This window comes from Hypanus sabinus, chromosome 23, assembly GCF_030144855.1.
Source record: "Hypanus sabinus isolate sHypSab1 chromosome 23, sHypSab1.hap1, whole genome shotgun sequence".
NCBI lineage: Eukaryota > Metazoa > Chordata > Chondrichthyes > Myliobatiformes > Dasyatidae > Hypanus > Hypanus sabinus.
In genome coordinates, this window is record NC_082728.1 from 34,428,742 (window position 1) to 34,448,266 (window position 19,525).

The 19,525-nt window shown below is 40.9% G+C and overlaps 1 protein-coding gene across 3 annotated transcripts in view; it reads left to right on the top strand.

Moving 5' to 3' along the window:
• cfap52 (cilia and flagella associated protein 52) overlaps nucleotides 1-19,525 on the top strand; it is a 79,101-nt gene that overhangs the window by 43,437 nt on the left and 16,139 nt on the right. For all 3 annotated transcript variants that reach the window (XM_059948707.1, XM_059948708.1, XM_059948709.1), the window contains 2 exons: nucleotides 58-209; nucleotides 15,777-15,879. In XM_059948707.1, the coding sequence (XP_059804690.1) occupies nucleotides 58-209; nucleotides 15,777-15,879 (255 nt within the window). The remainder of the gene's footprint in view (nucleotides 1-57; nucleotides 210-15,776; nucleotides 15,880-19,525) is intronic.

Below are 19,525 nucleotides of genomic sequence, written 5' to 3' on the forward strand. Positions count from 1 at the left end.
ATACCAGATGGTCAACCATTCTAGTCAAACATTTGAGAACAATCTTTTTGATTTCAGGTGCGGGTGTGGGAGATTGGTTCAAAAAGCCAAAGGCTGATTGAAGCTCTAAAGGAGCATTCATCTATGATATCATGCATTAAAGTTAAAAAAAATGATCAAGAATGTGTATCAGCAAGTTTTGATGGCACTTGTATCATCTGGGATATAACGTAAGTGGTTTAAAATTTACTTTCATGATGTAAGGAATATAAATCCGTATCTCTACTATAATATTACATGTTTAATCAAATTGTTTCCCGTTCTCAACTTTGTCTCTTTGGGTTAATCAGCCATAACTTAACATGCTGTTTCTCACTTAAAGAAGGAAGTCTTGAAATCACATTATTCTACAATCTCAAAACTGCCCAATTGATTTTTTTAAATCTATTTGACTTTTTTTTAATGGATCGCAATGTTTGTAATACAGGAAATAGTGGTAGCCAATTTGGACACAAAGACTTCTGGGATAATAACCAGGTTTAGTTGATCTAGTTTTATTTGATTCAGGGATAAGTGATGGCTGTGATAGGAGGACTAACACTAGAACTTCAAAGTGGTGCCATGAGTCTTTTAGTTTGTATCTTGGTAGAATATCTCACAATGTAACACTTTCTCACTGGAGTTTCAGCCTGGATTTTTTGCTTGTGGTTCTAAACTGAAGCTCAAGGCCCTATCAGAATAAGGAGTGCTGCCAACTGAGCCATACATAGCTTGCAAAAGTAAATGTTGGTTAATGACATGCAGAATGAAGAAATTATGGTGGAGGAAATAGCTGAGACAGTTTGCAACAATAATAAAAATCTTAATAACCTGTGTCGGGGAATCAGGTTCAGTAAGGTGAAACACAGGAAGAGACATTTCAAGGGCTAGAAGACTGCAGGTCATGTAATCCTGAACAGATAAATACATTCCCAAAAGGTGACAGGTAGAATATAAAGTGGGCAAATATGAAGTTATGCATTTTGGTAGGATGAAGAGAAAGTTTCTCCTTCCTTAAAAATACATAAATTGTCACTCCACAAGTTGCCTGCATTAGTTTTGTATGAGGCACCCCAACAGCAAGTGCAGAGTGTATACACAGAGATCAGTATTGTGCTGGAACATGTAAGGTAGCAACTTCCCCAGCTCTACCACTGTGCCACCCTTTTGGATGTAAACCCTTCTCACTATTTAATGTACATTAAAGACATAGAAGGCCTACAGTGCAATACAGGCCCTTCGGCCCACAATGCTGTGCTGAACATGTACTTTAGAAACTACCTAGGGTTACCCATAGCCCTCTATTTTTCTAAGCTCCATGTACTTATCCAGGAGTCTCTTAAAAGACCCTATCATATCTGGCTCCACCACTGTTGCTGTCAGCCCCTTCCACACACTCACCACTCTGTGTAAACAACTCACTCTTGATATCTCCTCTGTACCTTCTTCCAAGCATCTTAAAACTGTGCCCTCTCGCGTTAGCCATTTCAGTCCTGGGAAAAAGCCTCTGACTATCCACACAATACATGCTACGTGTCACACCCTGACATACACACAGCAAGTTCCTGAACAATATAAATGTATATGATGAATAAAGTTGACCCTTGATCCTTGACTATGTTATGTGATTAACTTATGGACTGTTACAGAGACAGTCAGCAACCCTTTGATAAGCTGCATGTACCTATGAGGTCTATACATTCAAAGTCTGCATAAAGCACAGACCAATCACATTTTATGTGTATAGTTTGCAGATTCTCTTTGAAATAGTGTGGTTACATCCACTGCTCCAATTTTCTCTCAACTCCAAAACGTGTGGAGTTAATTGGCCATTGTAAATTGTCCCTTGTGTGTAACTCAAATCATAGAGTCTGTGGGTTGGAGTAGTCCTGTTATTGGGAATGTGGGATTAGTGTAAATGAGTGCAGACTCAGTGGGCTGGAGGATGTGTTCATATTCAGGTCCATTATCATTCAAGTATGCACATGTATACAGCTAAATGAGACCACATTCCTCAGGGAGTGAGGTGCAAAACGCAGTAAAGTTGATTCCATTTTGAATTATTCTAAATGTATTGGCATGGTACATAAAGGTGGTTGTCTCTCGGGGTCCAAGGAAGACTAAACGTTGTGCAGTCATCTGTGGATACGCATATGGCTTTAGAGGCTGAGGGCTGAAGCACACATGTAGCTGCAGGTTGGACATGGAATGGCGGTTGTTAGAACAGGTGCATACACAGCTATGTGACGTCGGTCTCGTTCTGCTGCAAGGCTCTGATTTCGGTCATCCTCAGATCTAGATGCTGCTTTTTTGGTCAGGGTGCGCCACGCAGCCCCGTCGGCTGCGGACTCCTCAAGTTGTCGAGGCTGGAGATCTACCCATTTGATGTACGATTTCAGATTGTCTTTGAATCTCTTTTTGGGGCAGCCCTGATTGCAACTGCCATGCTTAAGCTCACCGTACAGCAGCTATGGAACAGGTATGGAAAATAACTTCTGGGCCTTTTTTAAGTGATAGGAACAAATATTGGTAGTTAGAGGGAACTTTATGAGTTAAGCAAATTAGATCGAAAAATAATGGTTTGTCTTTTAGTTCAAGGGTAGAAGACAGAGGTCAGTAAGCAAGAGTGAGATGTGCTGTAATTGTAAAGATAGCTGCAGCTGAGGCTGGTTTGGTCTCCATAACAAAGGAAAGACATACAGTGCTTTCCTTAGAAATTGTGTAACACAAATTCACTGACTTGAATGTAGCTGTCTTTTAACTACTAAAAATATAGATCAATGCCTCATCTGAAAGGGTCCCCTACTCATCACCACAACAGTAAGACTGCTAAACAATTCTGCCATATGAAGGTCAGGAATTGGACGTGGTTATCAGAGGCTAATTTGAGACACACGCCATTGGGAGCACTTTATAGGTAGTGGGAGCTTATCCCTACTACCACCCTGGCTCTGACAACCATTTGGAACCATGATGGCCAGGGTCATCGAAAAAGGCTGCACCTATGACTCCTTCCTAGTAGCTAATGGTGTTAAATAGATATGTGTTCTCGCAGCCTACTGCTTGCCACGATGCTGTTCTCTGCTCCCTCACACACTGATGCAGGAATAACAATTTGCTACAGGACTAATGGATGCTTCTTGGATCTGCAATGCCTCAAGGCCAAGACCAAAGTGCTAGAAGCAATAGTATAAGCTTTCCTCTTTGCAGCTGACTGTGCCCTTGCCACGCACAGTGAAAAGGACCTGCAGGAGCTCGCTGATTGCCTTACTGTGACAGCAAGATAATTTGACCTAAACATCAGCATGCAGAAGACAGAATTTCTACTTCAGCCCACACCCCATGCCAACCCTACGGAACCATGAATTGAGATTGAAGGCTGAAGGCACACTTCTCAACAATGTTAATGCCTTCACCTACCTGTGAAGTTGCCTCACCTTCTGCAGTCTAGATTGAGTGGTCTCAAACAGACTTGTAAAAACTGAGGCATCCTTTGGCAAGCTATGAACACATGTGTGGGAAGAATGTGGCATCCAGCTGAAGACCAAGATGGCAGTCTACAGAGCAGTCGTCCTGAATTCTCTGCTGTATACCTGTGAAACATGGACCCCATACTGTAGGCACATCAAGATGCTTAACCAGTTCCACCTGCAATGCCTTTGCAAGATCACGGGCATCTCGTGACAAGACAGAGACACCACCGCAGAAGTGCTACAACAGTCTGAGAGCTCTTTCTCAGAGACACTGATCGGGAGGGCTCAACTTTGATAGGTTGGACATGTGGTCTGGATGGAAGACCTTGCGAAGATGGTATCTTTTCCAAATTGGCACATGGCACCAGAAAGTAGGGAGACTCCACAACGCGCTATAAAGACTGTGTGAAAGTTTCCTTGATAGCATGCAATTTCCTTGTGACTGGTTGGCAGGCCTTGGCCAAAGACCACAATGTCTGGCACCTGGCAGCCTACAGAGGCACCAGCACATTCGAAGAGCAGCGGCTGAAGGACCTCGATCAAAAGTGCCAGGACCACAAGGAGAGATGACCCATTCCCAACGGATTTCCAAGAAGAAGGCTGCTAAAACATAGCTCAGATAACATGCTGAAATTTCTGGAGTGGACCTAACTTCTAAGCATTTCTGATCGAAGCTTGCTAACACAATTTCCAGTGTTCCATGAAAACTTACAAATGACTCCTACGGTTTTTCTGGATTTCCCATTTTCATCCCTTGTTTACTCTGCTGCAATCCAATACATTTCATATTGGGGATTTCAATCCAGCTCTTTTGAAGAAATGCCTGCCCAAGTACCATCAGCACATAACCTGTAGCACCAGGGATCCCAACACTCCAGACCACTGTGATGCTACAATGAGAAATGCCTACTATTCCATACCCAGACCACATTTCGGGAAATCTGATTACTTGACTGTCCTCTTACTTGCATGCAGGCAGTGGCTAAAGAACAAAGCTCCATTGTGTCACTTGTGTCGAATATGGCCCAAATGCGGAGTGAGAGACACTGAAGCGGGTTGACATTTCACAGACTTTAATGTGAGCAGTTTTAAAGGGAAAAGAAAATAATAAACACTAGGCCATATAGGGCCTTGAATGGAAAATGAAGCCTACAATGCGGCTGAAAAAAACAACTAAGAATAAAATGAATACTGTTGGTCTTCAGAGTCAGTTGACGCAACAGTCCAATTTCTCAGGCAAGGCCGAATGCAAACAGGCAGCGAAACATTACTGTGCTGTGTCCACGTCTTGACAAATACTACAAAGGAATGAATGGAATTAAATACTATTACAATGAAGTAATAATTAGCTGACACGTGCACATTTACGAGCGCAGTTCCTCTATCTGCTGCACTACCGAAACTAGGGTTGTGACAGGGCCCTCCTTTCTAGGCACAGCCCCGGAGGGGCCACAGACCTATGTCTGCTGGAAGTCCTAAGTGAGGGACTTGTCTAAGATGCCCCTCAGAGATGCTAGTAAATAAGTGCCATGGTGCGCACTGCCAATATTGGAGCCAAAGACTTCCATGTAGAGACAGACACAAGAGCTTTTACAGAGGTAGCTTGACCAAGAGATACCATGAGAGAAATCATTCTCATAATGAAGTCCCTCCGATTGGAGCTAATCGGGCATCTGCTTCAACAATAAAACTAACACAGAATCCCTGAGCCTATCAAAATAAACTTAAACAGCACGCACCAGGAAACCGTATTACAAAGCGAGTCGTTCAAGAAAAACACAAGGAACTCTTAAACCGTTAATAACTGTTGTTAAGCAACAATTAACCAATTCAGGTGACCTAAGAACCTCAGAGCCCAGTGCTCTGATGCCCTGCACAGGCCTGAAGTCACTACACGAACCCTCCCTCCTCCCCTCCCCCCCCCCTCCCCCCCCGTAGCTGGTACCTGATGGCCCAGGAAGACCCTGAAAACTCGTGATCCCGGGATGACTCGAGAAGCCTGGGAAATTTGAGAGGGAGGCATGGGGAACTTGAGAGGCAGGGAGACTTGGCGATCCAGAGAGACAGACCTGGGAACCCCAACAGACTGAGAGACCAGGGAATCCAAGAGACTAGGAACTCCAACAGACTGGGAGACCAGGGAACCTCAAGTGAGATCAAGAAATCTAGGGTGGGACCGAGAGGGATGCTTGGGAGTCCTTGAGATGGGGAGGACATTAAAAAACTGTAAACACATTGAATAAGTCTTGGAATGACCGGAAAAGAAAACCCTGGGAACATAGAGAAAAGTCCTTGGGAAACCTTGAAACCATGAAACTTGAAACCTAGAGAAGGAACCTTTTCAAATCTTGCTCAGTGTTTTATCTTTCACAATTTTTCCAGAGGCAATTAGGATATACTCTCAATTTTAAGATCAAGACAGCATAGACAAGTTTCTTCCATTGCTAAGCTAGCTGGTTCTCTGTAGATCTGTTTAATTTGCTAAAGGAAAATTCAATTTTCCCAGTCTGTACCATGACTTTCATCAAGAGGTTAAAAATACTCTTGATAGGGTAACTTTACTTGTGTATTTGCACACTCCAGCCAGGGATCAGCTTTTGGACTAGGGCTCTTCCAGAATTTACACTATTGACTTGAATGATGATTTGTTGAATCAATTGAAAAGCTTGCTTGAAGCACTCATTTGTTATGCAGATCTGAGTCACGGGACCACAATGCTGGGAACCTGGGTACTTGAGACTTGAAAAGCTTGGAATGGATACTGGAGAAACACAATGTAGAATAGAGAAGCTCGGTAAGTAGACTCAGGACTCTCGGAATGTAGAGTCAGGATGTGCACTGAGAATAGAAAGCCCCCTTTCTTCAAGACTCCAATGTCAAAACGTCACTGTTCAAACTTTGCTGGGTCTATTACTTGGCAAGATCCTTCTGTCACGCTGGAGACAGAAACAAGAGTTCATACATAGGAATTCCAATGGAACATTGTTGCCTCAACAAATCAGTCTGACCAATGAATCTCATGGTCAAGGTCAGCTGCTCTCTCTTCACTGGGTCCACCTTTGCGTGGTCGAGACTTTCTGTCACCAAGTTCGGATATGGCCCAAGTGCAGAGTGAGAGACACCGAAGCGGGTTGATATTTCACAGACTTTAATGCGAACAGTGTTAAAAGGAAAAGAAAACAATAAACAGTAGGCCAAACAGGGCCGTTAACTAGCTCTCGAATGGAAAACGAAGCCTACAATGCAGCTGAAAAGAACAACTAAGGATAAAACGAATACTGTTAGTCTTCAGAGTCATTTGACTCGACAGTCCAATTTCTCAGTCAAGGCCAAATGCAAAACAGGCAGCAAAGTGTTACTGTGCTGTGTCCATGTCTCAACGAATACTACGATGGAATGAATGAAGTTAAATACTATCACAATGAAATACTAATTAGCTGACACGTGCACATTCATGAGTGTAATTGCCATATCTGTTGCGCTGCTGAATCTGTGGTTGTGACACTATGATTAGTACAACAAAAAGGTGATCATCGGAGACAGAGGAGCAACCATGGGATTGCTTTGAGTTGGTGGACTTTGTCATGTTTAAGGAGTCATCTGTGGATCTAAATGAATACACCACGGTTGTCACAGACTTCATAAAAACAGTCATAGATGAGTGTGTCCCCACAAAATCATTCAGAGTCTCCCCCAACTAGAAGTCCTGGATGAACCATGAAATCTGCAATCTACTGAGGGGCAGATCAGAGGAATTCACGTCTGGTGACCAAGTAAGTTACACGAGGTCCATGTACAACCTCTGCAAAGCCATCTCATGGGCAAAATGGCAATTCCAGACTAAACTTGAATCAATGAAGGATCTTCGACAGCAGTGGCAAAACTTGAATGTGAAATCAAGTGACATGTAACAGCAGGGCTTTGCTTCCAGATGAGCTTAATGTCTTCTATGCTTGCTTTGGCCATCAAAACATGGAGGAACTATCAGGAACTCCCCACAGCTTCTGATGATTGTGTGATTTCATTTTCTGATGCTGAAATCACAGAGCATCTTTCAGAAGGGTGCGCTCACAGAAGGCATCCTTCTCAGATAGGATTTTTGGCTGAGTACAAAAGGCCTGTGCTAATCAACTGGCTGGAGTGTTCACTGAGATCCTTAACCTCTTGCTTCAGCAGTCTATGGCAGCTACCCACTTCAAGCAGGATTTAATTATATCAGTGCCTAAGAAGAACATGATAACCTGCCTCAATGACTGTTGTCTGGTAGCAGCTGCATACACTACAGTGATGAAGTGTTTTGAGAGGTTGGTGATGAAATATATCAACTTCTGCTTCAGAAATTACTTGGATCACTCCAGTTTGCTTACCAGCACAACAGGTCCACAGTAGATGCCATCTCATTGACTCTTCACTCAACCCTGGAACATCTAGACAGCAAAAATCAATACATTAGGATGCCCTTTATTGAGTACTGTGCAGCATTCAATATTACTATTCCATCAAAACTTCTCGATAAGCTTCAGGACCTTGGCCTCAATTCCTTCTTATGCATTGGATCCTTGACTTTCTCACTTGCAGTCAGTTCAGATTGGCAGCAAGTTCTCTGCAATCTCCATCAGCACAGGTACACCTCAAAGCTGTTTGATTAGCCTTCTGCGCTACTCACTTTACTCTTATAACTGCGTGGCTAGCTAAGCACATATTTAAGTTTGCTGCTGACCCTACTGTTGTAGATCGAATCAGATGTGGTGACAGATTGAACTGTGCCCTATCATTGAACAGGAGTGTGAAAAGAAGTGACTTAACACAGTCTGTGATTGAAGATTAAAAAAGCAGTGCTTCACAATAGTTTTCAGAGCCTGAACTGTGGCCAATCAGTGAGAGATTATAAGGCTAGCAGGAAGGAGCTTAAGAATGAAATTAGGAGAGCCAGCGTGGCCATGAGAAGGCCTTGGTGAGCAGGGTTAAAAAAAACCCCAAGGCATTCTACAAGTATGTGAAGAACAAGAGGATAAAACGTAAGAGAATAGGACCGATCAAGTGTGACAGTGGAAAAGTGTGTATAGAGCCAGACGAAATAACTGAGGTACTTAATGAATACTTTACTTCAGTATTCACTATGGAAAAGGATCTTGGCAATTTTAGGGATGTCTTAAAATGGACTGAAAAGCTTGAGCATATAAACATTAAGAAAGAGAATGCGCCGGAGCTTTCGGAAAGCATCAAGGTGGATAAGACTCTGAGACCGGACGAGATGTACTCCAGGCTACTGTGGGAGGCGACGGAAGAGATTGCTGAGCCTCTGGAAATGATCTTTGCATTATCAATGGGAATGGGAGAGGTTCTGGAGAATTGGAGAATTGCAGATGTTGTTATTCAAGAAAGGGAGTAGAGATAGCCCAGGAAATTACAGTCCAGTGATTCTTACTTCAGTGGTTGGTAAGTTGATGGAAAAGATCCTGAGAGGCAGGATTTATGAACATTTGGAGAGGCATAATATGATTAGAAATAGTCAGCATGCCTTTGTGAAAGGCAGGTTGTGCCTTACTAGCCTGATCGAATTTTTTGAGGATGTGACTAAACACATTGATGAAGGTAGAGCAGTAGATGTAGTGTAGATGGATTTCAAAAAGGCTTTTGACAAGGTACCCCATGCAAAGCTTATTGGGAAAGTAAGGAGGCATGGGATCCAAGGGGACTTTGCTTTGTGGATCCAGAACTGGCTTGCCCACAGAAGGCAAAGAGTGGTTGTAGACGGGTCATATTCTGCCTGGAGGTCGGTGACCAGTGGTGTGCCTCAGGGATCTGTTGTGGGACCCCTTTTCTTCTTGTTTTTTATAAATGATCTGGATGAGGAAATGGAGAGTTGGATTAGTAAATTTGCTAATGACAGAAAGGTTGGAGGTGTTGTGGATAGTGTGGAGGGCTGTTAGAGGTTACAGCGGGACATTGATAGGATGCAAAACTGGGCAAAGTGGCAGATGAAGTTCAACCCAAATAAGTGTGAGGTGGTTCATTTTGGTAGGTCATATAATTTGGCAGAATATAGTATTAATGGTAAGACTCTTGGCAGTGTGGAGGATCAGAATTATCTTGGGGTCCGAGTCCTTAGGACACTCAAAGCTGCTGCACAAGTTGACTCTGTGGTTAAGAAAGCATACAGTGCATTGGCCTTCATCAATGGCGGGATTGAGTTTAGGAACAAAGAAGTAATGTTACAGCTGTATAGGACCCTGGTCAGAGCCCACTTGGAGTATTGTGCTCTGTTCTGGACACCTCACTACAGGAAGTATGTGGAAACTGTAGAAAGGGCGCAGAGAAGATTTACAAGGATGTTGCCTGGATTGGGGAGCATACCTTATGAGAATAGGTTGAGTGAACTTGGCCTTTTCTCCTTGGAGCGACGGAGGATGAGAAGTGTCCTGATAGAGGTGTATAAAATGATGAGAGGCATTGATCATGTGGATAGTCAGAGGCTTTTTCCCAGGGCTGAAATAGCTATCATGAGAGGGCATAGTTTTAAGGTTCTAGGAAGCAAGTACAGAGGAGATGTCAGGGGTAAGTTTTTTACACAGAGAGTGGTGAGTGCATGGAATGGGCTGCCGATGATGGTCATGGAGCCGGATATGATAGGATCTTGGATAGGTACATGGAGCTTAGAGGGCTATGGGAAACCCTAGTTAATTTCTAAAGTAAGTACATGTTTGGCACAGCATTGTGGACTGAAAGGCCTTTATTGTGCTGTAGTTTTTCTATGTTTCTATAACACTGAGGAATTTAAAATTGCTGACCCTCTCCACCTCTGATCCCCAGATGAGGACTCGTTGTTAGATCTCTGGCTTTATCCTCCTGAAGTCATGATTGCCCCTTTGGTCTTGCTCACATTGAGTAGGAGGTGGTTGTTGTTGTTGTGGCATCACTCAGCCAGATTTTCCGAAGACCATAAAATTTAGGAGCAGAATTAAATCATGAGGCTCATCAAATCTGTTCTACCATTTCATTATGGCTGATCCTTTTCCCTCTCAGCCCCAACCCCCTGCCTTCTCTCTGTAACTCTTCATGTGCTGACTAATCTTTCAACCTCTTCCTTAAATATATCCAATAACTTTACCTCGACAGCTGCCCATGGCAATGAATTCTACAGATTCTCTACTCCCTGGCTAGAGAAATTCCTTCTCATCTCCATTCTAAGTGGATGTCCCTCTATTCTGAGGCTGGGTTTTCTGGTCTTACACTCCCCTACCATGGGAAATGTTCTTTCCACATCCATTCTATTGAGGCCTTTCAACATGAAATAGCTTTCAAATGAGAACCCCTCATTCTTCTGAATTCCAGTGAGTAAAGGACCAGAGCTATAAAATGCTTCAAATATGATAAGCCTTTGGATCCCAGAATAATTTTTGTGAACCTGCTTTGAACTCTCTCTGATGTCAGCACATCCTTTCTTAGATAAGGGGCCCAAAACTGCTCACAATACTCCAAGTGAGGCCTCAACATGGTCTTAAAAGCCTCAGACTACATTCTAGTCCTCTTGACATGAATGCTAACATCGCATTTGCCGTCCTCACCGCCAACTCAACCTGCAAATTAACATTTAGGGAATCCTACACTGGGACTCCCAAGTATCTTCACATTTCAGGTTTTTGAAATTTCTCTCCATTTAGAAAATAGTCTTTTGTGCAATTAAGGCTTTCCTAACAAGGGTATCACACTGCTTGGCACATGAGACTTGCAACAGTAAAAATCTTAGGTGCTGTTTCCTCCTTCATGGTGGTTGTAGGAGTTGATTCTAAGACTGCAGGAAGTGATTCTGACTCTTCTGTACACCTTTCTTCTCATTCCTTTGTCTTCTAGTTTGTGCATCTTGATCTTGTGGAGGTGCATTTAGTTCACCAGAAAATTCTCTTATTTATCTTTCTATTGCATCGTTTTTAAGCTGATCTCTCTTCTTGGTTTCCACATTCATAACACCTTCTGCTGATTCCTCTGTTTTCTATCTGCACTGACTCCTTTCTTTTTAGTCTTCCATTCATCCAGCTGGGCTTTGGTCTTTGCACCTACTTTTACAAGCAGCTTTTTTCTCCCATTTGAAGTTCATGCAAGAAACTAATGCATGCAGAATAGATTCTGATTATTTATACTCACAAAACCTGAAAGCTTGCAACTTTCCTAAAAGTTCCTTGATCTCTCTTCCAGCCTAAAAGCAAGCCACATTTTGCAATTAACTACCTGATTAACATATCAGAAGCTTTCTCAGATTTGTTGTCTGCAAAAACTGTTGTAGTCAGAGCACTGCTTTAGTCATTTTCACAATCTCTCTGAGTAGCATGGTCCTTCCTTGGTCCAGTATGCTTTCCAACCAAAGGCACAGAATTTGGCATCAACACCTGTTTGCCGTCTGTTGGACCACGGTTTATGGTGTACAGCTTGGAGACAGTTTTGGCAGCATACAATACCATTCTAAATTCCCCACAATGCTGGCCCTCCTGTTTTTTTTACCACATACAAGCCCAATGTGGTTTGGTGGTTGTTGTATTTCACCATTAAGAATGTCATTCCCATGGGAGTTATCTTTTTTTCCAGTTTATGTTCTTAGTTGGATATCTGCAGGCTTCAGTTTAGTATCTCTGAAATGTCACTCAAGCTCATTCCTGGAATGACTGTAACAACTGAGCTCGTCTCTAATTTCATTTTAATTGCCGTTTGCTTCTGGCAAAAGCCATATTGCTTGTCTGTTATTAATTTTCACATCGTAAATCTCAAGCCTACGCTGTCCTGCACCACTCCCATCTTTATCAAATCTTTTCATCAACAGCATGCGGATTATTGCTCTTTTCAAACTGCAACTTGACTTTTATCTTTTTCTCTACTCTGTACAGTCCATTTATTTTGGCTACCCAAGATGTTCTTTGTGCATGTCCTACTTTGTTGTATTTTCTGTAAGTTTTGCCTTTAAATTTGCATTGGTCTGGTGTATGTGAGCCCCCTCCACAATGGTAAAACAATTTGTTCGGCCAGGTTGACCTTTGTCTAGATGCTGCAATTTTCATTGCCAACTGCAACTCTATTGCATCTGTGCACAGCTTCCATTGATACAGCAATTTCAAATGCTCTTTTAAATGTGAGGTGCTTCAGTTAGGAGCCATTTTTGAATGCTTTCTTGTAAGAGTCTACAAATTAAATAATTTCTTGGTGTATCATCAAGCCCATTACCGAACTGACAAATGCTTAGACAATCTCTTCAATTGAACCACATATGGTGAAATGGACATATCTTCTTTTTGATTCTGATTTTGAAACCTAAAGTGTTGTGCAATCAATAACGGCATCCGTTCTAAATGTCACTGCATTACTTTGACAATATCATCACATTTTATTTCTGCTGGTTTTTTTGGAGCAATCAGCCTTTGAAGCAAATTGTATGCCTTTAAACCCAATGCACTCACCAAAATTGGCACTTGTTTCTCACTGGCTGTTCCATTTGCTTCAAAATATTTTTCAGTATACATGAGCCAGTTATCTCTTGTGGAATCAGACATGCAAATTTTAATGATGTAGCTAAGCATTTCTGCTTTTTTAATGATTATTATAACTTAGTACCCATTCCTTATGAACCCTGAATTCATTCGTTTACTGCCTTTTTTAAAAACTTGAAATGTACTGTCTGTCTCACTGTGCTTCAACAGGTCGATAGCCATCTCAGGTTCATGTTTAAAATACCTCAGCACTACTGTTATGTTTTGTAACTTCAAAACATTAAACTAATTCAGTGGAAGACATGAGAGTCCAAAATCTGAGTCTACCTTTGTGTTTACCTTAAACAAGATGTGCGTATATCATGTGGTAACTCATATCTTTATACATAAAATCCATAATTATTTATACTGTGACGACCCACTTTCTGCACATGCGAACCGGCTCACAAATAGCCAGCGCGCGGGGAGTGACTTTGGTAATGCACCTCTGATGTCATTTCCGCCCGGAGAGGCTCCGGGCGGGCGCTGGGGATAAAATGCCAGTGTAACCCCCTGGGTCACCTCAGGCTCGCTCAGCTCGTTCTCGTCTAGGGGGAGCAGCCTTCGGCCCCGCCAAACTGGGTAATCAGCTGGTGTGGATACTGTGTGATGTCCCCGCCTCGCCCAAAAACAGACAGTACACCATAAGCGATTAAATGAGTACAATTGATAAAGGTTACTATAACTAAGTGATTAATAACAAAACAGTATATATGAAGAGAAAAAAATAAAGGAAAGGCGCCAAACTTATCAAAGTCCAAACCACTTCGTGCACAACCGTTGGAGCTCAATTACTGGTCTTCTGGCCACCATTCGATCCCCTCCGAACTCCTCGACTCGCAGCTCAGGACCCTCCGAGTGGTCAACCAAGCACATCTAGCTTCATCCCCCCTCCTCGGAGTACCTCCTAGCCTCGGACCCCCGCTTGGGGTCCGTTCCTCACCCAGCTTACAGCATTGTGTCCTCTCTCTCAACCCCCTCGTGCCGATCTGCCCAAAAGCCCGTCAACAAAAGCTTACAGACTCAGAAGAAAGAACATTAATCCCCATTTGGTTTACAAAGGAATACCATTCTCGTTATCAGTAAATTTTAACCCAAACAAGCTTCCAACACTCTCGCAACAAAGAAGCATTCCTGCTAGTTAACAAAAGAAGCCCTTTTGATTACATACACAGTAACAAAGAAAAAAGAAGAAACCCCCTTTACACCAGCGCTGCAAAGTTTGAATAAACTAGTCTCGAAACGACTTACCGACTGCGTGTCGTCTCTGGCTCTGTATGTAGTACATCGCTACAATACAAATAAGAATGCTTAATCAAATAATATATATACAAGATTAGTCAAATATTACTGAGATATTAAATGATGCTCCAATTTTTTACATGAGCAAATTAGAAGAGTTGGTAAGGTCATATACAGTATTGCCTTATTACAAAGTATAGAAATTTTGATTTTTAAATTTTAGTAAATTGTTGACAGGTTTTTGGAATTTTTCTTTTGATTTGACATGATGCACAAAGCTTTGTAGATTAGCTCAAAAAATCCTACTTCAATATATTTTAAATTTAGAAAATGAGACAGTAAAATGTGGAAATAATTATTTATTACTACTATTATTTCTTCTTTCTTTTTGTATTGGCATTGTTTGTTGTCTTTCATTGATTCTATTATGGTTATTGGAGTTATTAAGTATGCATACAAGAAAATAAATTTTAGGGTTGTAGATGGTGATAAATATGTATTTTTTTCTCTTAAACTTACTTTGAACTTGAACTTTGCTGACCGTGGCTAGCTTTCCATTAAAGTAGAAAAAAGATTTAAGTGAGTCACTTTTCTCTGAGCATAACTTCTACATTTTTAAAACACTTCACATTTTTACTTAAACATTACAAACAAGTTGTTGCCCCCCATATTATAATGTGGGAAATGCACAAAAAGATGTGTTAACCTTTGCATACCAGCAGATGGCAAAAGTGACCATCTAATGTGAAATGTACTGCTAAATAATTCCTCTCTCAATGTTGCAATCCAAGGCTAAGATGCAGGTATTATTTTTTGCAGAATAATAATTTTTTATACTATGATTCAGCAGGTAAACTCATAACCTTGCATGAAATTGATATATGAGGTTGAATAATATTCCAGATTCAAACTGTGGTGCATTTCTTGATTTCAGTTGAAGCAAGAATTCTTATAGAAATAAAAAAAAACAGATTATGTTGTAATCCCTGAGCAGGTGAGGCAGTGTTAATGTTTCAGGATGCTTACCTTTCAGTAACACTCACATGAAATTTCATTGACTTACAGTGTGAACCATATAGCTGCTGTTGGATCATTCACTACCACTATTTGCAACATTTTCTGTTTTATGGCAGATTTCCAGCATCCATAGCATTTTGTTTTTATACAGTAATGCTGTAATTAGCCTATTTATACCAGGAGGTATAAAAGCAAAATTAAATATCATCATTCTGACTCAACAATAGTGATTGTTAATTCGAGGACACCATAGTGGAAAGCTTGCCAAGAAATCCTGAGTGGAAGGATTGAGATCAGAATGTGCTCTAATGAAAACAGCTTGCTAACACTCAATGCCTAGACTCGAGTGGATTGTGGTACTAACCATATTCCTGAACTATGTAGCTTTGTTAAGAAAAGGAACAAAACATTGAGAGGGTGAAGGGAGGTAAAAAGAATTTCTTTTTAACTGAGCTTTAACACTGTAAAAAATGTATTTTGTATTTTTAAATAATGTATTTATTTTTACCAGGCGGTATGCAAGAAATCAAATGATTTTGGCAAACACACTTTTCAAATGTGTCTGTTATCATCCTGATGAATATCAGATAATAACCAGTGGAAAAGACAGAAAGGTAAGATCGTTACTTCTGGAGTAAGAAAGGTTTCGCATTAATAAAATGACCATTTCAATGTGAGATTGTGATATATTTTAATACCAATATAAACTAAAAATGTTGCATTAAATAAACATTCAATATTTTTCAAATGCTTTTTCATTGTATTATGAATTTTATTTTACTAAAGAAAACTTTAACAAAGCAAAATTTAATGAGAAAGTAGAGGATTGGGAAGCTTTTAAAAACCTACAGAGAGCAACTAAAAGAATCATTAGAAGGGAAAAGATGAAATATGAAAACAAGCTGGAAAACAAGCTAGCAAACAATATCAAAGCAGATAGTAAAAGCTTCAGGTCATTGGGTGTCTAAGGCAGAGATAGGTTCTTGATTGGACAAGGCATCAAAGGCTTATGGGAAGAAGGCTGGGAATGGGGTTGAGGAGAGAAAATAGGATCAGACATGATTGAATGGCAGAGTAGTCTCGATGGGCCAAGTAGCCTAATTCTCCTTCTAAATCTTATGAACTTAAGGTGATAAGTTTCAGGGATGGTTATATGTTCATCTTTGACATTTCCTTCTTTCTGTTCTTCTGTTACTTGAAGACAGTAAGTTTGTCTTTATGCAGAATTAATCTGGTCCATGCTGTTTACCCTCTAAAATCTCCATTTATGTATAAAGTTTGATAATGAGTATTATACAGTATTCCTTCTGTATGTGACTATGCCATATTTTTCATCCAAACGATGGAAGGAAGCAGTATAATACAAGACATAAGGTGAATGCACTTAGTCCTTTTGCCAAGGTTGTAGCATCAAGAACTATAGCGCATAGGTTTAAGGTGAGAGAAGTAAGATTTAATAGGAAATTGAAGGGCAATTTTATTGCACAAGGTGACATTTATTTGACCATAAGACATAGGAGCAGGGTTAAGCCAATTGGCCTCTCAAGTTTGCTCTGCCATTCAATCATGGCTGAATTATTTTCTTTCTCAGCCCTATTTTCCTGTTTTGTCCCTGTGACTTTATGTCTGTATTAATCAACAAACTATAAATCTCCATTTCAAATATACTCATTTTCTTAGCCTCCAGACCTGTCTTGTGGCAATGTACTCCACAGGTTCACCACCCTCTGGCTAAAGAAACTTCTTCTCATCTCATTTCTAAAGGGACACTCTTCTATTGTGAATCTGTGTCTTCTGGTCCTAAACTCTCACTATGGGAAACATCCTCTCCATGTCAACTCTATCTGGCCTTTTAATATTTGAAATATTTCAATGAGATCACCTCTTACTCTTATAAACACCATCGAGTACAGACCCAAAGCAATCAAATACGCCTAGTACATTAACTGTTTCATTCCCATGGTCATTCTTGTAAACCTCCTCTGGATCAGCTCCAATGCTAGTACATCCTTCCTCAGTTTTGGGTCCAAACCTACTCCCAGTACTCTAAACGTGGTCTGACCAACATCTTATTAAGCCTTAACATTCCATCCTTGTTTTTATGTTCCAGTCCTCTTGAAATGAATCCTAACATTGCACTTGCTGTCTCTACTACCAGCTCAACCTACAAGTTAACCTGGAGGGAATCCTGCATTCGGACTTCCTAGGCCCTTTGCTATTCCAATTTCTGAATTTTCTCTCCGTTTAAAAATAGTCTATGACTTTATTCCTAGTACTAAAGTACATGATCATACACTTCTCTGCACTGTATTCTATAGGTACCATCACTCTTCCAACGCTACCTGCCCCTCCACTTATCTTTGTACCATTTATAGGCTTGGCCACAAAGCCATCAATTTTGTCATCTAGATCATTAACAGGAACACTACAAGCCATCGGCAACCAACCAGAAAATGCTCCCTTATTTCCACACTTTGCCTCCTGCCAGTCAACCAATCTACTTTCCGTGCTAGTATCTTTCCTGTAATACTATGGGCTGTTATCTTGTTAAGCAACCTCTTTTGCTGCACCTTATTAAACACCCTCTGAAAATCCACGGAAACAACATCCACTGACTCTCCTTTGTCTATCCTGCCTGTTATTTTCTCAAAGAATTCCAACAAATTTGTCAGGAAAGATTTCCCCTTCATGAAACAAAGTTCTGCCTATATGCCCCCAAGTTCAGGACTCTAACATCTTGCTGACTAGCCTATAATTTCCTTTATTCTGCCTCACTCCCTTCTTAAAAAGTGGATTAACAGTTTTTGCAATTCCAGAATCTAGTGATTCTTAAAATGTCACTAATAATTCCTCCTGTCAGAACCCTGGTGTGTAGTTCATCTGCCCCAAGAGGAAAATACCTTCAGACCTTTCCGCTCCCTGAGCACATTCTCCTTTGTAATAGTGAGTACACACACTCGTGCTTCTTGATTCTCTCAATTTTTGCCATGTTATTGGTGTCTCCACAATGAAGATTAACACAAAATACTTAATCAGTTTGTCTGGCATTTCTTTGTTCCCATCACCACCTCTCCAATCTTGTTTTCCGATAGTCTGGTGCCCATTCTTGCCTCCCTGTATTTCTGAAAAATCTTCTCGTGTTCCTTTTTATATTATTAGCTAACTTACTTTCACATATCTTTTCTCTCCTTATGGCTTTTTTAGTTGCCTCTGTTGGATTTTAAAAGCTTCCCAATCCTCTAGATTCCCACTATTTTTTGCTATGCTGTAAGCCCTCTCTTTTGTTTTTATATTTTCCTTGACTTCCTTTCTCAACCACAGTTGCTCATCCTGTCTTCTTCTTCTTCTGCTTCTTCTTCTTTGGGATGAACCAATGCTGCATCTTCTAATTTACTCCCAGAATTTCCAGCCATTGGTGCTCTACTATCCTCCCTGCTAGTATCCCTTTCTAATCAACGTTGGCCAGCTCCTCTCTCATGCCTCTGTAGTTCCATTTACTCAACTGTGTTACCAATACATCCAAGTTTAGCTTCTCCCTCTCAAACTGGAGGGTGAATGCTTATATGTTATGATCACTAACTCCTTAAGAATTCATTTACCTTACGCTTCCAAATCAAATCAGGTTCACAGCACAGCCTCAAATCCAGATTTGCCTTTTCTCTAGTGGGAACAACCACTTTGTTCTAAAAAGCAGTCTCATAAACATTCTACAAATTCAACCTTGGAGTTTCCTAACTCTATCTACAAGGAGTCTAAATTTTCTGATCCTATATCACTTCTTTCTAGGGATGTGCTTTCATTTTTTACCCATGGAGCCACCCCAATCTTGCTGCCTAACTGGCTGTCTTTTTGATAGGGTGTTTATGCTTCAATGTTTAGCTCCCAGCTGTGATCTTCTTTCAGCTATGACTCTGTGATGTCCCCAGTGTCATACCTGCCAATTCCTAGCTGCACTTTAAGTTCATCTACCTTTTTTCTGTATACTGTGTGCATTCAAGTATAATATCTTTATTCCTGTATTTACCACCCTTTTTTTCAAATTTGTCTCCTGAATTTAAATTCTATCCCTTTCAAAACTTTCTGTCTTATTCTTTTTTCTGGAGATTTCAATAACTTCTCCTGCACTCTACTTACCTTTTACTTTATCCAAACTTTTCCAAGGTATTGAACCCCCCCCCCCCTTCCAATCTCACTATTTACTTTAAAATCCTATCCACAAGCCTAGTTATGCAATTCAACAGAACACTTGGGTTCAGGTGG